A 19,919-nucleotide genomic window follows, 5' to 3' on the forward strand; every position below is an offset into this window, starting at 1 on the left:
AATAAGAGCCGAGGCTCTGATACCAATTGAAAGGATCGTATGCCGCACCTAGAGGGGGGGGTGAATATGTGCTAACCAATTTTTAGTTCTTTTTCAATTTAGGCTTGACACAAAAGGTAAATTCTCTAGATATGCAACTAAGTGGATTTACCTATATGACAAGGATATCAACTAAGCAAGGTATAGCTACGCAATAGGAGATAGAGTGGGATAGAGGTAACCGAGAGTGGAGCACGCGATGACACGGAGATGATTCCCGTAGTTCCCTTCCTTTGCAAGAAGGTACGTCTACGTTTGGAGGAGTGTGGTTGCTACGCAAGCCAAACCAACAGCCACGAAGGCTTCACTCGGATCTCCTGTGAGCAACGCCACGAAGGCCTAGCCCACTTCCACTAAGGGATTTCCTCGAGGCGGAAACCGGGCCTTTACAAAGTTCTTGGGGCACACATCCACAACCAAATTGGAGGCTCCCAAATCTGTAACAATACAACAATCAACAACAACACATCAACAACAAATCAACTAGGGAACCAAATAGGAACACTAGCATGAGATCCCTCAAACAAGAGAGGGGGAAATGAAGAACGCTTCGGTGAGGATGTAAATCGGTGTCTTCTCCTTCGAATCTCCAAAGATCAAGAGCTTTGGTTGGGGGAGGAAGGAGATCTTGCAAATCTTGTGTTTCTTGAGGTTGCTCTAATGGAGGTGGCTTGGCAGATTTCTTGTATAATGATTGAGCAAGCAACCAAGGTAGAAGAAGGGGGGTATTTATACCTCCTCTCAAAAATGAGCCGTTGCGGCTTCCGGGGGCCGGATAATCCGGCCTAAGTAAGGGCCGGATAATCCGCCTCCCGAATAATCCGGCCTACGGAACAAAACCGTGACATTATCCGGCCAAATGTCCGGCCCTATGCCGAGAAGCTTTTCTTCCAGTCCTTAGCCAAAATCGGGGGCGGGTATTTCCAAAATATCCGGCCCGGATATTCCGGCCCTGGTACAATACCGGGACAATATCCGGGCAAATGTCCGGCCCCTATGCCGCGAAGCTTTTCCTCGAAGACTTAGCCAAAAACAGGGGCCGGATATTTCAACAATATCCGGCCCGGATTATCCGGCCTGGCCAACTTTTTCTGATAACTTTTGACAGACGATCAAATCCAACACACATGAATAAATATCTATGTAATCCCTGTACCACTTAAACAAACATTAGTGTATCACATATATTGATATCAAACACACAAAACATAATGTGAGAGATGTTCTTTCTCCCGCGCTTTCATGCACCGCCGGACAAAACCGCATCCCGCCACCACACCGGGCGCATCACCAAGCCCAACACCACCGTACCCTAGCAGCCGCCAGCCCTCCGCCCTGAAGCGCCACCCGCATAGCACCATCCATGCCCTCCGCCTTTGGTGGGACGGGCGCCACCACCTACGCTGGCTGCAACAACGGCTAAGGGAGATCAGATCGGGGGTGACTAGGGAGATCGGATCGGGGTCCTTCAAAATCGCTACCCGCTAGATAGAGTGGGATGATTTTCGACGGGAAAATATGTTTTTGGTAGTCCATAGTGGCAAGGATCACCAAATTAAAATTGACAGTATGTATTTTGCTCACCTTTCAGAAAATAAAAAATAATCTACTTCTCTTTGCGCACTGCGCTAAGCAATCTCGCAATTCAGATGACATAGACTCACACTCGAAAAATGCAAATGGAGGCCAGCTACATGTAGCCCTTTATTTTCAAAAATTTAAAAATCGTAATTTTATGTTTCAAAAAGAATCTGAAAAAAAATTCTGGATATAGACAATGATGGAATCTACAAACGTGCAAAATCTCAATATGAATTTTTTTGTATTGTAGACTACGCAAAAATGACAAAATCTGACAGCTTTGATAATTTTGAAATGTGCACTATTCACTATTCTCATATCCACATATTTATCATTTTTGTGTAGCCTAAACTACTAAGAATTTCACATTGAGATTTTTCATGTTCGTAGATTTTATCATTGGCTACATCCAAAAAAAAATTCTAATTTTTTAAAACTAAAAAATACGATTCCTAAATTTTTGAAATAAAGAGCTATATGTAGGTTGGCCTCCATTTGTCCACTCTCGACTCACACTCTTCTTCAATGTGCTTTGCTTTGCTCTGCCAATTCCTTTTCTCCCATCAGTTCAGTGCGAGTCCGATGCACGCCTCACTGGCTTCCTATGAAAGAAGAGTAGGCATTCCTGTCAAGCGACTTCTTTGGTGAGTGGTGACCCCATCAAAACCATGTCCTAACTCGGACCTACTAACTGCACCGACGTCGTATTCATCGATCTGGCCATGAGATAATCGATACCTCTCCAACAACCTACTCCCCTTTCTTGAATCTCTCGAGTTTTTCAGCCTCCCAGATATGCATGGAGCCATCAGCCGTGGCGTCTGAAGTCTGAACGGCCTGCATGCGCTCCCTTGCTCTCGCCAAAGACTGCCCTCCAGCAACTGTATTTTAATGGTGGACATGAATCATTGGAGGCAGGCAGGCAGCAGTCGAATGCACGATCCAGAAAATTTGAACTAAACAATTAGTTAGTGACGAGCGAGTTGTATCATAATACTGACACCACCTCTCGATCGCCATTCACAAAGGAAAGTACCACGAAAGAGACTGTCTTAAGAAACTTGTGCGCAGGATCTTCGCACCAAATATGTCGTTTCAATCAGCTGATTAAATATCATCTGTCAAGATTGACCAGTTATTACTTGAAACTCTGTTCATCGCGGAGTCTTGGAAACGCATTTAAAAAATCAGAAATGGATGGACTTAGAAGGAACATGAGTTGGCCAGATCGATCAAAAATTAGCTCTTTTCAATCAAAAAAGGAAATTTTGTAACCTACTGATGCCATGTTTTGTCAGCTTCTTTTTTGTGATGCCCATCAATACTTATGGGTATGATTGGTAGTCCGCATCCCTTCCAAAAAGTCTACGGGTTGCAAAAATCGTGTGTTTGGAGTCCCGGCCAAGGCCTGCGTTGTGGGTCGTACGCTATGAACTGCATCTTTGAGCCAGTACCGGGAGGAACACTCGGTACGGCCGTTCCTCTGGAGGCCGGTGCCAGCGGTGCGAAAAGCCAAAACGGTGTGTGCGTGGGTCGTGGGAGGCCGACGAGAGATGGAGGGAGAAACATAAATCTTAGGCGTTTTGCGGCATAGCTAGGGCCAACTCATCTTTTTGATCATGTCCCAGCAAAACACGTCAATTTTCCGGTTTCGACATCAGCGGCGACGGTCCCGTGGATCTATCTCACTCGCCCGTTCCGTCAACTCGGGCACGGGATCTGTCGGCAGGCTCTTCTTCTTCTTTGGCCTTGTTCGTCGCAGCAGGCCTCCTTTATCTCCAGCCTGGGACTCCCATGCAAGCTCTTCTTCTTATCCTAACAACGCAACTCTCACTCGTGTGCAATGGCGGAGGTAAATCATTGTGCCCTCCCATTTTTATGTCCTAGATGTTAGTGGTTAGCCTATACGGTAGATTTAGCAAACAAGCATGTTAGATCTCATTGATTAGTTTGATCCATCATGAAGCAGCATTGATAGTTGTGATTCAGGCCCAGATCTTTCTCCTTCACAAAAGATCAGTTTCAGCCTAAGGAGTAACTTATGGTCCAATGCTTGCCCGAGATCGAAAGATGATTGCCAACATAAATCACATCTACAACTGGATCTTAGGAATGGGTCTCGGTGACCATGTCCCATGTGAGCTTGATGTTACTCTTGATGATGTTGAGCGTGGCGATGGTGTTGAGTAGGGCGACACCAAAGCTTGGAAGAACAAGGGTAATGAGTGGTCTCAGACAATGTGGGCACGTAGAAATAAAGTGCATGACTGATAGGGAAGAAGAAGGCTTCCACCACCTTGGCACCAATGATGAACTATCCCCGATCTATAATGATAAACTGTTATTCCTAGTATATAGGGCTCTGTTGAGATACCCGTAGTCGCGATGAACTGATAAACTACTAATTTATGTATAAACCAATGAACTGCTATTCGTTGTGCAGTTCATTTCATTCCTGCGTGTTGTGTGCGATGATGGCGTGATATGTGTGATGCGGGCGTGGTATATTTAGGGTCACCACTAAAAAAAAGGTGACCATAAACATAGGTTACATACAGTCCAAACATACAAACTTGAAACTTGGCATCATCATAGCCGTTTGTGGTTGGCTTTGACCATGTTTTTCCATGCCCATGCCCAGAAAGATGCTCCTGAGAGCATCTCCAACGACCGTTTGCGTTCGCCGTGATTGAAAATGCGTTTGGGTCTAGCGGGGCGACACAAAGTGATCGGGTCGTTCACGGTGCCGCAAACCTGGTCCAAATATGCGCCTTGGATGCGTCTCTGCGGACGCTGCGCGGACACAAAAAGTGTCCGTTCGCGTCTAGCGGACGTTTCGTCGGGCCCGCCTGGCAGCGATCCTGCGTCGATGCGTCTTCTCAGGCGCGCCAGCGACTGGTGCTGCTGCGTTGCTTCGGCAGTTTGCGCCACATTAATTGTGATGCCTCGGCTGCCGAGCGGCCGCCGCCCACCTCCGCCAACGAAGTTAATGGCGACGCCACGCGTCCCGCGGCCGTCTCCTGTCTCCGGCCTATATAAAGAGGATGCGCGTTCTTCTTCCTCATCCACTCCTCCAAGCAAACCCTAGCCGCCACAAGCTCCGCTGTAGCGCCGCCTAGCTCTTCCTACGACGCAACCAGGACCGCGAGGAAGTCCATGGCGGGACCTGGTGGCCAGCGAGGCGGTCGAGGCTGCGGGCCTGGGCGCCCACGGGGCCGTGGCCGGGGCAGGAGCCGCCGTGGTGGAGCAGCTAACACCACGGTCGCCGTCGCTTGCGCCCTCCTCGTCTTCGCAGGAGGACCGCTGCTTCGAGTTCCTCCTCCGCATCGACGACGATCCACTCGGCATCAAGCGGCTCCCGGACAAGTTCGCCGAGTTCGTTGATGGCGTCGAGCCGGCGCAGTTGTAGCTACTGGAGGCCAGCTGCAACTTCTGCCGGTGGAATGTCGAGGTCTTGTTCGATGGGCAGGGCAAGATGTACCTGCACACGGGGTGGATAAGTTCGCCCGCGACCTCGAGCTCGAGCCCGGCTGCCAGCTCACCTTCCTCTACGAGGGTGATGGTGAGATGATCGTCAAGGTGTTCGATGACACAGCGTGCCACAGGCACTACCACACCGGCGAATCCGGCTCGGACACCGATAGTTAGAACTTAGAGTGTTCTTTCTTTGCGGCGAATATGGCTACGAGCCAATTGAAGCCGCTAGCGGAGGTTTCTGGATGTTCTTCCTCGAAAGAACCAACAGGGCCACTGTCACCAGCTGGATTTTCCAGTTTGGATGACTGGGTGTGCCCTCGAATGTACTTTCTTGGCAGCGAACATACGAAAATCAACACAACTGGTTTCTTTTTTTTTAAATGTTTTATTTGTGTCAACCATGGTTCAAACTATTTATTAATTTGTGTAAACCATAGTCCAAACTATGTATTAGCTTGTGTAAACCATGTTCCAACATATAATATTTGGAACTATGTTTAAATGGAGAAGAGGAAAAAAGCAAGTAAAAAAAGCGTCGCTTTGCTGGAGCCACCCTCAGACGCAAACGGACGCTCACGGACAATAAAATGTGTCGCGCCGCTGGATGCTTCAAAATGGCAACCAATAGCGCCGTATGTGATCACCAGACAACCATATCATCCACGTCATATTGGCGATATTTATCGGTGCCTATCATTTTCCATGTAAAGCCTAGGAAAAAGAAGAGAAGAAACAAAACACTTAGGGGAAAAAATCAAATCACTTGATCATCTGAAAAGAAAAAGGAAGAAGAAGCAAAGCACTTTGCTGTGGTAGTCCGCTATAAATACCCACACACCAGCACCACCAAGTTTCCCCCCTCCTCGCTCTCCTCCACACTTCGAGGAAACATCCAAACACTCCATCTCCAAATACTCGATTACAGTACAGGATAGGAAAATCATATACTGGTAACAATAGTTTGAAGTCAGATCTGAGCAATGGGGGAGGAGAAGATGATGACAGCGAATTCTGAGGCGGCTGCGCCGGCGGCGGCGGTCGAGCTGCCGGGGTTCGTGATGAGCGCGGAGGAGGCGGAGCGCGCGGCGGCGGCGGCCGGGGTGGGGACGGTGGAGGACCTGCTGCCCCTGCTGGTCCCGTCGGCGATGCGGCTGGCGCGGCCCCCGATCTCGCGGTTCCCCGTGGGCGCCGTGGGGCTGGGCGAGAGCGGGCGCGTGTACGTCGGCGTGAACCTCGAGTTCCTGGGCGTGCCCCTCTCCCAGGTGGTCCACGCCGAGCAGTTCCTGATCACGAACGCCGCCGCCGCCGGGGAGCGCGCGCTCCGCGCCATCGCCGTCTCGCACATGCCCTGCGGCCACTGCCGGCAGTTCCTCCAGGAGATCCGCGGCGCGGCCGGGATCCGCATCCTGGTGACCTCCGACGCCGACGGCGGATGCGCGCCCGAGTGGCGCGCGCTGGCGTCGCTCCTGCCGCGGCCCTTCGGCCCGCACGACCTCCTCCCCAAGGACGCGCCCCTCGTGCTCGAGCCGCACGACAACCCCCTCGGCGACCCCGTCGCCGCCAATGGCTTCGCCGCCGGCGACATGGAGGCGCGCCTGAGGGAGGCGGCCGAGGCGGCGGCGCGCGCGGCGCATGCGCCGTACAGCGGGTGCCCGGCGGGGTTCGCGGTGGCGGACGGGGAAGGGAAGGTGTACGCCGGGGGCTGCCTGGAGTCCGCGGCGTACAACCCGACGCTCGGCCCGGTGCAGACGGCCATCATTGCGATGGTGGCCGGCGGGGGCGGCCCCGCCGGGGACGTGGTGGCGGCGGCGCTGGTGGAGAAGGAGGGGGCGGTGACGGCGCAGGAGGCGACGGCCAGGATCTTCCTGGCCGGCGTGGCGCCGCAGGCGACCTTCCACGTGTACAAGTACAGATCGTCCGATGTGTGATGCACGGCTCCTGGTGGAGACGAGATGGGACGAGATAATGTTCATAATCCATAACAAGAATAAGAAGATGAGAAAGAATCTTTGTGCAGATGGGTGAGCTGTAAATTCGACATGGCGCTCGTGATCGGACACCGAGAGCTGGGACCTTTGAGTGATTACTGTTCTTCTGTTCATGTGTGTGATATCAGAAAAAAAAAACACTCTAAATAAACAGGTGGTGGAGTATTTTTCTTGGAAGTAATGTGTTGCTTCTCCTTCGCCGTCTCTTGCTCTACGTCGTTGTATGAATGGATTACACACTACAGCTCATGATTAATTGATTATACTAGAAAAAAAGTGGTTAGGAACGAGGAGCTCGTGTTGCACGCACTGCACGACCTGTTGCGGTCACCGGTGTGTGATTATCCAATCAGGCACATTGGTCCACTGCTTCCTTGCAAGTCTCAAACACATAGAACTTCTTTGAGTCATAGGATGGAAAAATATAGAAATAAAAAAGGCGTAGAATTATGATGTTATAGCAACTCTAGACAAAATACTAAAAAAGTTAAGAGGGGAAGAAATCTTGGCTTTCTCCTCTAAAGTCTAAACAGAACCTAACCGAAGCCCTATCGACTTTAGAGGAGCATAAATTTGATTCATCGGCCGCCTTGGTCCTCATTTTGCTCCAATCCGCGACCTCCTCCGTCCCCCTCCCCCGCCAGCGTAGATGTCCGAAACTGCCCATCGCCTGTCCCCGCCGTCAATCCGCATCGCGAATCGAGGCAGCCGCCCCAAGCTCATGGCGGAGCTCGCGCGGCTTCGATGACCCCCCCCCCCCCCCCCACACACACACACACACAACTACAAGTGAAGTACCACGGATGCGCCGGCGGCTGTGGGGCACTTGGGTGGCGAAGATCCCGACCGTAACATGCAAAAAAAAGTATTGGCTTGGTTCCTACCAGTCGGCAGCGCATGTGGCGTGGGGCCGTGGGCGCACGACGTGGATAATGTTCGCCTCCATGTCAGCGCCTGCGGTGAATCGGTGAATCAAACTTATATGTTTATATATCTAGTTTGAATGTTTGATCTATGTTTGGGTGCATAGAAGTGTTTGTTATAATGTTTGAGCCAAATGTAAGATTTAGTGGGCTAAGAATGAGTGTTCGGCTAGGAACGAGACTTTTCTAGAGGAGGAGGAAAGAGAGTGGTGTTTTGGCACATGGGAGCATTTGCTCCATATATTTTAAAATGCATTTTAGACATATTTTGAAATTTTAAAAAATTAAAACTAAAAGTGCACACGTACATGTTCACGTGCACGTGCCAACAAAGTTGTTTCATGCGTGTGTAAAAAAGATATAATTAAGTGCTAAAAATAAGGCTTTTGACAAGATAAATTTTCTCTTTGTTAGGTAGACCACAAAAAATATCAGTTTTTAGCGAAACTTGACGGACACATATATATTATGGAGATGTACTTGTAGAATTTTTATCAGCTTTTTTACACTTCGAAATATGTTTTTGTGGTAGAGGAAGTATATATATCCGGGGGCTGAATTGAATTTCCAAGGAAAGAAGCTCTTCTAAGTATAGGGAGTCGTTTGATTGTGGCAATGAAATTTTTTATGAGGTTATGAGCTAATGTTTTTTTTCTATAGGATTTGCACTACAAGATTTTTGCAGTATTTTTTCTATAAAATTTGTTTCTATGAATCAAACATCTAGTATGGAAAATTTTCCGTGAAAATCCAAATCTTACATAAATTCTACTACCTCTGTCTATAAATAGATGCAAAAAAATTGTCTAAATTTGAATGTATCTAGTCACGATTTAGTGTATAGATACATTCGAATTTGAATAAATCTTTGGCATCTATTTATGGACAGAGGGAGTATATAAATCTTAATCAAAGGAGCCCAACACTCTCGATTGGTCAACTTTGTGAACTTTTCCACGGCATAAAGAACCGGTGTAGTTGAGCGTAGACCACAGCACAGTAACGGCCGAGGTCTGCTCCTGATTAGATGACGCAAAGCGCAATTATGCAATCATAGTCAAGTGACATCATTTGCTGGATGAAAGTCTCTTTGCTGTGATCACTCTCGACCGATAAACAAGCGCATGTAGGAGTGTCCCGGAGAAAACAACAACCTGTGCAGAGAAAGCGATGTTATACGAGTGATAAATCAAAAAAAAAATCAGCTACACAAAACCACGTTGAATAAATAAATAAAATTAGCAGCCACCGATTTCTGACTGCGATACCATGGTTTGTTGGCTGGGTTTAGCGTACGTCTTTGTCCCGAGTCCCGACCTAAACGATTCCGCTTCCAAAGTAGTAGTGGTCGCTTTCAGCAGTAGCTTGTGCTCGACAGCTTCAGCTGACTCCGCAACCATTATACACAGAAATATTTCTCACTTTTTTTTATAGTGGGTTTCTCCACTGTGTATATTTTTAAATTTTAAAAAGTCATATGGTACAAAGGACTGTTGCTAGAGGATAGCAACAAGAAACTAGCTAAAAAACCAAGGGTCTAAAAAGAGAGAAAACAAAACAAAACTGTCATAGTTATCTAAATCTCTCAACCCAAATTTTAAGACCAGCATAAGATTTTCTAGAAGTCTTATGAACAAGAAGAGCCGGCTCCTTTTTAAATCTTTTCTTGCATATGTAAAGATTGGGTGTGCTGCCTTTCAAAATAAAATTATTTTTGATTATCCAGATAGCTCATGTAGTCAACATAAGCAATTTCATGAAGAAAGACACTTTCAATTCATTTTTTAGACTGACTATGATACTCTGAATTTCATTCTGCTTAGAAGGTGTCCAAGAAGAGCAGAGATATTACCAACACATTTTGCCCGCAGCTTTAGGAGAAAATGTAGCCTGGTACGCGACTACGGATACGCGCTCCGTGGTTTTAACTCTGGTGCGGTGTGCGCGAGAATGCCAGAGCAGATTGGGAGGTGAGATTGTTCTCCAAAAAAAAAAATTGGGAGGTGAGATGCTATGCCGGTTGTTCTGCAGTGTCGTGATGGAGCAACTACTGGTTAAAGTAATCGAGATCTTCGATCTAATCAGCTGTCACGTCCGTTAATAAGTAGCAAGTCTAGCTAAAACTGGCTTCCTACTTGTCGGTGTTGGTTGTCCCGTAGCCATGGACGGCTCAGAGTGGAAGCTGCAGTTCAGAGGTACGGCAAGCTGCAAAGCATATTCCTTGCCTGCATTTGTATTCACGTCTGACTGAAGGAACACAAAAGCCAAACCCAAGGAGCAAAGCAGCAAGAGGGTTCTAAAAAGAACACCGACTAGCCGTACCGGACATAGTAATTTCTGCGGCAATCATGTGCGTCCCAATCGCAGAAAAAACAGCGGCCTAATCCTACATTTATTATTGATCAGAGAGAAGAGTGATTTAGTTTAGTAGCTCGTTTGGCTCCCATATCATTTACGGATGAAATTAAGAAATTTCCATCTTATTCCAAGAATAATCTTGTTTAGCTGCCACGAAATTGGTATTAAAATTTAATTGAGAATTTCATGGATTTCTCATATGCCTAACTTAATTTCCTTTGGTACCCTACCATTTTTGTAAATTTGCCGAGCTCTTGTGACCTATGAGAAAAAAACGGACATAAAGCCATAATTGAAGCACATACCACTTCCAAAACAACCGACCAACCCAACATCGACTTGCTCGATCCCTAGTCAATAATGAAAATGAGCCACGACACGGAGCACTAAGGCCCCATCACGTATGATGCCAGTACCCTTCGAAGAACGACCGTAACTCCAAGTAACTCAGAGAAAGGTACCCTGCACCCATGCCCATAGAAGGAGTCGACAAGTGGACGCCATGATCCGAATAGAACTGAAGGAGCCGTTATCAATGAAAAGTCAGCGTCAGTATATTGCCTCCCGAAAGCCCACGCCATGGAATGAGACCGATTCCAGCTCCATCAGCCGCTTGGTTGACTCCTCGAGCAACTTAGACAGCTCCTCCCGGAAGGGAACGACACCATTACGCCTAGGGTTTCCTGTTGCTCAAGAAAGGGAAAGCGCGGTCTAGGCCGTGACGCCTCCACCAAGAAGGGGACAACATGCGCTAGCGTTGCTATGGTAAGCATGAAGCGGGAATTTCCCTCGAGCCTGACCGTTACCCCCACGAGGTCCACCAGAGCAGTGGTAGATCTGAGATGGAAGCCCACCACTCCAGAGAGAAGAGCCTCATCTCATTATTGACGAACAAGGGGGATAACAACAACACATGTGTCACATGACCACTAGCAACAAAATCAAGTGGAAAGGCCTCGATCTACCGCATGGGCCCACCACCTTCTGGCAAACGAGTGCATCACACATAGCAAAGTCTAAATTGAGGATTGCTAATGCACCAGCATGCTCGTTAACACGACATCTACCATCACCGTACCAAACCCACACATGATGCACTACGCGCAAGATAACTGCTAGAACTTTCGATTCGGTGCCACCTGCGTTGAACAACCAACTAAATCGGTCGTATGACGTTCACCAATATGAACCCCGAGCTCCCGACGAGACACCTCGTCGGGCACGCATGGGGAATGCCGTGTCGCTGCCTGCCAAAAGGGCTTCTCCCGACAGTCCTCACTAGTGACCGCAAGGGTGTGGCGGTGGAATACGGGACTAGAAGGTTGACCACGAGGGTCAGGCACCTGTTGGCTCTACGGAACAAGCCAAGGGTAGTTTGGGACATACCTAGTCATTACATCTTTGTGTCTTAGGTGGAGGGAACGATTGATTGACCAAAGAACTATTATGTCGCCTTGAGAGAGTGAGAGAGGGGGAGTGAATTTTGAGAAAAATAACATTTGGCCATAGCCTCATACTACTGGGCATGACTTCTTGGGGCAGGAGTCATGCAAAATAGTTATTCTAAAAACTATTTACGAGATAAAGGTAGCATTTTGTGCTGAATTTTCGACAAAATGTTAACTTTGTCCAAAAGGTCCCAGGGTCGTTCTGAAACATAGATTTGCAGACTGCCTTCTTTTAATTGTTCATTTAACACAAAGGACTGGTTTCTAAAAAAAAACACAAAGGAGTATGTTTTGGCTGCACAAAAGGCGAAATCGCAAGAGATCAAAGAGGACCCACGTGACAGGCGTTCAGAGCAGCCAACGAGCCAAAACCCAACCCCAATCCACGGCAAAGCTGTCTCTGCGACGCGCGTAGCGCCACGACGCGCTCTCGGGCGCTACACATGGCGGCGTTGCGCCCCGTTCCCGTCCCAACCGCCGCCGCCTGCTCGTCTCCATGGCCACCCTCGCGACACGCCCCGACCTCCTCCTCGTCGCTCTGAGAAGGTCCCGCCCTAGGACGCTTCGCGCCAGCGCCGCCGCCGCCGCCCCGCGCGTCCGCGGCGCTCCCGTGCCACCGCGGGCCACGCGGCCGCGGCGCGTCTTCCTCGGCCTCGGCGTCGCATTTGTCGACCAGCTCGCCTTCATGGCCTCGAGCGGCGCCCCGTCCCGCTCGTTCGTCGCCGCGGCGCGGCCAAGACAGGGGGTCTCCCCGGTCGAAGAGGTTCGCATTCGTCAAACATTCTTCTTTTGCTTCCTGCTCGGCGCAGTGCGCGCGGCACGCCTGCACCCGTCGGCACTTGTTGAAATTGAATTGCGCGAACTATCCATGGCGGTTTGCAGATTTTGAAGAACGTGGAGTGGCCGGACGAGTTCCCCTTCAAGCCCGACGACTTCAGCCGCTTCGACGAGTAAGTACTAGCTCGGAGCACGCACTGACGCAGTCACGCCGTGTGCAGAGCTTTCAGAATTAAGGGTAGCAAGTGGCTTACGCTAGCCTGCTACTGCACTTGTTTTACTCATTTCTATGACCCGCCATTGTACATCGCTTGACATAGGATGCGTTCTTGTCACCTGCCAGATCCTCAGATGCCGAGTTCTACTCAGCTCCCCGTTTCGTCACGCACATTGATGACCAAGCCATCAGGGCTCTCACAAAATACTACTCCCAAGTTCTTCCCCCAAGCAACTCTCCAGGCGTGGCCATCCTGGATATGTGCAGTAGCTGGGTATGAATTTTTATTTTTGCAGGTGACCAGTTCTTCTTAGTGTCTTCTCGTGCTGTTGATTTACCGGTTTTCACTTATGTAGGTGAGCCATTACCCACCTGGGTACAAGCAAGAGAAGGTCGTTGGGATGGGTATGAATGAAGCTGAGCTCCAAAAGAATCCGGTACTGCTTCCTGACTAAAATTAGTGTAGTACACTTGTTCTACTAACTTTTATCAGTTATGAACAGATAGTAGCAACCCAGCATCGTGAATTGAACAAATAATTCACTCATTTGTTGAATTATGCTAGATTTTGATTCGACTGATATGAGGTAGTAGTCACATGGCTTATTACGACTAAACTATGTATCTACATGGCTACTGAAGAATGATTCTTCAGAAAATGAAACTTTTTCTGGTGATAGGGGAAAAGGAAGTCAGACTCTGTCTATAACTGAAGCACAGTGATTGGATACGATGTACTAACTTCATTTTCTTCACAGCTAATTTTGACTTAAATAATGCCACTGCTCTCATATGTGTGTTGTCGAATGTACATTTCTCTGTATTGCAAACATACGCTTTCAGTAATAGATAGAGTTTAATTGAAGGCTCTACATTAGGGGCAAGGCAAGTAATTCTAAACATGACACTATATGTTGTAATCAGCTATAAATGTCTCTTTGTACTATTAAAGCATCTTGATACTTGCTGTTCCTTTTCGGCTGATGCACTGACAATAACATTTTTTGCTACGCTTCTTGATTGCTGTCTTGCGACAATAGGTTTTGACAGAGTACGTTGTGCAAGACCTCAATGTGAACCCGAAGCTTCCTTTCGAGGATAACACTTTCGATGTTATAACCAACGTGGTACGCTGTTCTTATGTTGTATTCAGTCTGAAAAATGGACCATCTTTGTAGCGATACCACAGATAACTAATTGTACATTTGGGCCTTTTATCTAATAGTAACTTGTTCTTTTCTTGCTTCTAGGTTAGTGTAGACTACTTGAACAAACCAATGGATGTATTTAAGGAGATGCGACGAATCCTTAAACCATCTGGATTAGCTATCATGAGGTAAGAAGTAGCATTGCAATAATTATATATGCTATTCGGTAAGACCTGTCAAATGCCAGTTTGTCTTTCATTATTCGCTCTAAACGGCTACCTTTGACTCTGGATATAGTTTTTCAAATCGCTGCTTCTGGACAAAAGCTATATCTATCTGGACATCAACTGGTGATGCTGATCATGCTTGGATAGTTGGTGCTTACTTCCATTATACTGGAGGTTTTGAGGCCCCTGAGGTATGCCATTTCTCTTTTCGTTTGTTCCAGAGTCACATATGATTAAGGCATGCCCTCATGTTTCCAAGGACTGAATGGCCTCCTAAAATTGGATTTGTGATGGTATAACTGAAGCATGTACCTGCTTCTAGTTTACACTGCTTACGCCCTAGGGGTTTAAAGGGCCTACAGACATTAACATGTTTTTTTCTGTTCTGTTCCAACAGGCAATTGATATATCTCCCAATACAGGACAAACAGATCCGATGTACATTGTGTGCTCCAGAAAGAAAACAGCTTAGACAAGTAATAAATAAATAAATTTTGTACGGAGGTTTGAGTAAAGGAAAATTGTATAGCTGTACGTACCCAAGTGTTAGCTAAGGCTAAAAGGCCTGAACCGGTACAAGGTTTCAGAACCGCATGTCTCTGAGGGCATCCAGCAATCAGGGCTGAACAACATCATCTCTACCGAGACCTGAGCTGTGCCATTGCGCCATTCTGACAGGAGACGTCGCCGCAAATCCTCGGACAGGCCAACCTCCCACCCCCACGGCAGCACCGTCAGCTCCGACGCCGAGCGCCTCCGCACGCAGAAGACCGGTGCATTGCACCATGCGAGGGCGACACCTGAGTAGGAGACGACCACCTCGCCGCCGTTGGAGCACCAGGGCTGAAGGATGAAGGGGTTCTCGACGTGCAGGTTGAGCGTGAACGCCGGAGAAACCGTGGGGCCAACCGTGGCGTTCAGCCCCGAGAAGGAGACGAGCTCCATGGTGAACGCTGCATCTCCCGTCGTGGGTGTGGACATGAGGGCGACGATCGCAGCCACTAGCACCTCTGCCAAGAGTACACAAGTGATCCTATTGCGGGCTCTTATCACAACTTCTATCCGGGGGTCGAGGATCTCAATCGGTTCAGGATCGTCGGATTTTTTGTCAGCCATACTGACTTGATCTGTAGGAAACATATTAAGAGTCATCGCTGCTAAAGTAAAAAAATCGATCTCCAGTAGAAGAAAGACGGGGAGGAGAAGGGGAGAGCGGCGTGAGCTTATACCGGCCTTTGGTTTAGATACGGCTGCAATATGAAATCTCGGCCGGTAACTCAACGAAATCCTTTGTCTTCCTGTAGGAGTAGTAGTATAACACGGGTAATTTGTTGGAGATATTCGCGCTTGAACAAAAGAGATATACTAGGTGACGGTTCCCAACTCCCAAAGGCAGACTACTAGGTAACCGTATATCTGTATTTTTAGGCAAGCGGCGCCTGGCCGCCAAGCCTTCATCATCATGAAGAGCGGCATGGAGGCTCCAAATCTGTATTCCCTTCGAAAGGACCTAAAGAGGGCAGCAAGTGCGATCTTGATGCCCTTTTGGATGCTCTGGGTACCTCTCGCCATCGTCCTTTCCGGCGCGAACGGCTTGCCTCCCAAGTTCTCCGTTCAGCTCGCGGACGTCCGGAATCCCGACACCGTGGTTCCAGCCGCGCCCATCTTCAACATTACGCTGCACGCCATTAACAGGAAATACAAGGACAGATGCTACCGCCAAGGCGAGGCCGTCGTGCTCTACGACGGCCTCACCGTGGCGTGGGGCCGCACGCCGCGCTTCTGCGTCGGTGCACTGGATGCGCGGGAGGTGACGGTCATGGCGTGGGCTGACGACGGTGCCGAGTTGCCTAGGATTCTCAGAGACCAGATGGAGAGGGAGCGGCGGGCCGGCTCGGTGGAGCTCGCCGTCGATGTGAGGCTATTCCGGGGAGATGACGGCTCGTCCAGGCCGACGTGGATGCGGTGCAAGGTCACAACAGGTGGACCGGAGCCGCCGGACGCAGCTCCGTGCACGGCGTTTGCTTTGCAAAATTGGGGCTCAGATATTGCCCCGTCTTGGATGAAGTAACAATGTTTTTCCTTGTTTCCCTAGTTAAAATATCTTCATTATCTGTACCATGGGATTATAGTCATATGGTTTGAGTACCGACCACACCTGGATGCTGCAACATGTACCATTCATGCGTATTATCCGTTTTCAAAACCATGAGTCGCCCTATAAATTGCGGGATTGTTGTTGATGTGTTAGAAGGCAATGTCGGGTCTTAAAATCAATTGCTACAAAAGTGAAATCTTTGTGATGGCAGCTGACTAGATTTTGACCAACGAAAGGGTGGCTGACCGCTGACTTGGTTAACTATTCGGTTGGGTCCTTCCCACTCAATTATTTGTGGTTTTAGTAGGGCTGGAAAAATCGAGAGCATGTTTCTTTGTACTCTTATTTTGTTGAGTGCTCTTATAAGAGGAAATATCATGGAGACAAGTTTGTTCGCAAGAACAAGTTCAAGTCTTTACAACACAAGCTCCAAAAGACTCTAATCATTCAAGAAAAGCACATCTCCAGCTATGAGGAAGAAGATGAAGATGGAGAATGAAAACCAACGCTCCTCCCATAATTGGGAGTAGTATATGAACGAACGCATATAGACACACACCACACTCAACGCGCACACACCCTTGTATGCATCTGCAACCTACTACACCGACACCTCAGAACAGACGCCTACAAGAGGCATCCAAAGCCGTCAGACTTCGTAAACGCCGGGTACATCGTTCTCTCGGTGGTCGAAAGCATGCTAAAATGAAACCCGGTGTGACACCACAAAATCATCCCCGCGGGATGCGAACCTGGGCGGTTGAGGGCTTCCATTGCCAGACCCGAGTACCCGACCACTGATCCAAGGGGCTCATTCGCGATATTGCTCTGTCTTGGATTAATTAATGTCTAGTAACAAATTTTGTTATGTGTTGTGGAAGTGAAATCAGGGTTACATGGTTTGAGTTTTGATGACACGAGGATGCCACATCATGTAACACTGCATATTATTGGTTTTCAAACCATGAGTGATTCGGTGATTATTCTATCTACTAATCAAATCCGAAAGCCAGCCGTTGCTGGACCTTTCAGGCTTTCAAAGAAAAGTAGATATTCGTTTTAAACGAGATAAAACGAAGAGAGAGAGATATCAGGTGAGCTCTATATTTATACAGAAATCGACAAGCGGTGCTTCGAAAAGAACATAGGAAATCACCGTGAAGCCTTACAGCATCATGGTGCGCGCTATGAAGGATCGAAATCTGTATTCGCTTCGTGAGGATCTAGATAAGGCAGCACTTGTGATATTGATACACCTCTGCACTTTCTGGATACCTTTCGCATGCTTGAACTTCCGCACGAACGGCTTGCCTCCCAAATTTTCCGTTCAGGTCGCCGAGGCCAGGAGTCCCGAGACCCCCCACACGGCGGGTCCGGCCGCTGCCATCTCCAGTGCGGCCTTCAACATTACGCTGCACGCCATCAACAGGCGCCCCAAGGACAGATGCTACCGCCAAGGCGAGGCGGCTGTGCTGTACGCCGGCCTCACCGTCGCGTGGGGCCGCACGCCGCGCTTCTGCGTGGGTGCCATGGATGCGCGAGAGGTGACGGTGGTGGCATGGGCCGACGACGGTATCGAGTTGCCTAGGCTGCTCAGAGATCGGATGTCGGAGGAGCAGCGTGCCGGCTCGGTGGAGTTCGAGGTCGACGTGAGGCTATTTCGCGGAGACGACGGGTCGGCCAGGCCGACCTGGATGCGGTGCAAGGTGACGACGGGTGGACCGGACCCACCAGAGGTAGCTCCATGCACGGCGTTTGTTTTGCAGAATTGGGCTTCAGATATTGCCCCGTCCTGGATGAATTAATTTCGAAGTGTTTTCTTGTCTCCCTAGTTAAAAGTTAAAACGTTTTCCTTATGTGTTGTGAAAGTGAAATTATAGTTACATGGTTTGAGTTTTCATGACATTATGATGCAGCTGTCAAGCATCAGGTACCGACCAACGAAACCAAAAGTTCGAATTGATGAAAAAGGTTAAAAAAAAGAGCTTTCTATTTTCGTGCCATCAGGTCCTTAGTTGTTCTCGGTTTTTTTCAGATCCTTAGTTTTTTCTCAGTTTTTCCCAAGCCATTGTCTGAAACCCGCGGAAGGAGCTAGGATGGGAGGATTCCCGTTTAGTTGAACATTCCGTGTTGACGTGTGGGGCCACGTCGTGTCGGGCCGCGTCGCGTGGGGTTGGTAGAAAGGGACCGCGTGGGATAGGACGAGACCGCGTTTGGTTGTATGTGAGAGCTGGGTTTTGTCTCTCTCGGCCCAAATTGACATTTTTAAGAGCGTCTTTTCCCCTCTTTCTCTCTCTGTCTTTTTCACCAAATTAGTATCAAATCTAGAGAAGCTTCTATTTCTGTCTTTCTTCAATTATTTGTGTCTTTTGGCCCTCGTTTTTTGCCCAATATGGCAGCAAATATAGTAGCAAATTTACAAGCTAGTATATGATAAATTCACATCAGCATAATAAATTCAGAAAACTAAATATAATACATAAACTGCATACAACAGCCAAAAGCAGCCAATAACGTTGTTAATATTCACGACAAACTAAGCTGGAAAAAAATACAAGACCCACTCAATGTATGGCCAACATGAACATTAGGATACCCTAGGATGAATGAATCTGTTCTCCATTCCTCATATATTTCTTCATCGCTCCATTCGTGCATCTGAAGGAAATATTCATTGAACTCCTTCCGTCTGCAGTGTGCAGCCAATACATCCTTCAAACGGTATGGCCTTTGTTCATTTCTCAGACCGTAGTTTCTTATTCTATCCACACGTAGTGGCCACTCATCCCAGGCCTTTGTATCATGAAAGTACTCTCTGATATAACCCAAATCCGCGTAGTAGATGCAACCAGGTCGAAGTGTCGGGTGCACTCTGGTGTCGATGGAGATACACAGGATATAATGCACGAAAAATACACGACTTCCAATGTTACTGACGGCATGGAGAGAGCGGCTCTGAGTGTTCACACGGTACACCAATGGTTGGTCTTCCTCCAAATGCATGTTGTCCAACAACACAACCAGCAGACTGCCATCCGACTTCTGGAAATGAAATTAGTGTCTCCATCTTGACAGTGCTCGCGCGCTGCTCCAACTGTACACTGTTAGTGCACACTAATTGTCTGATCCCAAAATTGCCCACAGCTATTGCATACAATTCACCATTGAACGGGCTAATGCAACGCAAAGAATGGTGCTCGATCGAAAATCTTCCTTCTCCCCAACCTTCATCTATATCCTTAGTTGGAGTGCTCTCATCGACCCAAGCAATTCCCTCCGGCTAATATGCGGAAATGAAGACCATAGTCGGGGATTTCATTCCAGATGGCATCTACGCCTCAAACATAGTGTTCGATGTCTTTGTGAGTGGGTTCAGAAGCCGTATCTGTTGCATCTGGTTCTTCTAGGCAAGCACGATGACGCCACGGCAAAAGCCGACGAAGTAGTATCTAAAATATATTGATGAAGATAACATTCAGTACTAAGATGTTTACGATTGAAAATAAAAATAGATTAACCCTATAGATATGGAGGAATTTGAACCTTGCATGAGCTTCCGATAGATCTATGATGACGTAGCGGGATGTGCCGAGTTGGAGGAAGGTGAACTCAGCGGCCCGTGGAAGGGTGTGGTCTAC

General features: G+C 48.2%; 2 protein-coding genes across 2 annotated transcripts; both read left to right on the forward strand.

Annotated features, from left to right (window-relative positions):
• The first annotated feature begins 5,941 nt into the window (after window positions 1-5,941).
• On the forward strand, window positions 5,942-7,262 carry LOC124663801 (cytidine deaminase 1-like). The gene has a single exon (XM_047201461.1). The coding sequence runs from the start codon at window positions 6,078-6,080 to the stop codon at window positions 7,023-7,025; it is 948 nt and encodes a 315-aa protein (XP_047057417.1). The 5' UTR covers window positions 5,942-6,077; the 3' UTR covers window positions 7,026-7,262.
• Window positions 7,263-12,295: 5,033 nt separating this feature from the next.
• Window positions 12,296-14,717, forward strand: LOC124663802. Its single transcript, XM_047201462.1, has 8 exons — window positions 12,296-12,577; window positions 12,697-12,764; window positions 12,935-13,082; window positions 13,165-13,245; window positions 13,849-13,935; window positions 14,059-14,144; window positions 14,254-14,374; window positions 14,581-14,717. Exons 1-8 carry the CDS (start codon window positions 12,311-12,313, stop codon window positions 14,653-14,655), a joined length of 933 nt encoding a protein of 310 aa, XP_047057418.1. The 5' UTR covers window positions 12,296-12,310; the 3' UTR covers window positions 14,656-14,717.
• The last annotated feature ends 5,202 nt before the right edge of the window (window positions 14,718-19,919 follow it).

This window comes from Lolium rigidum, chromosome 6 (genome assembly GCF_022539505.1).
Source record: "Lolium rigidum isolate FL_2022 chromosome 6, APGP_CSIRO_Lrig_0.1, whole genome shotgun sequence".
Classification (NCBI taxonomy): domain Eukaryota; kingdom Viridiplantae; phylum Streptophyta; class Magnoliopsida; order Poales; family Poaceae; genus Lolium; species Lolium rigidum.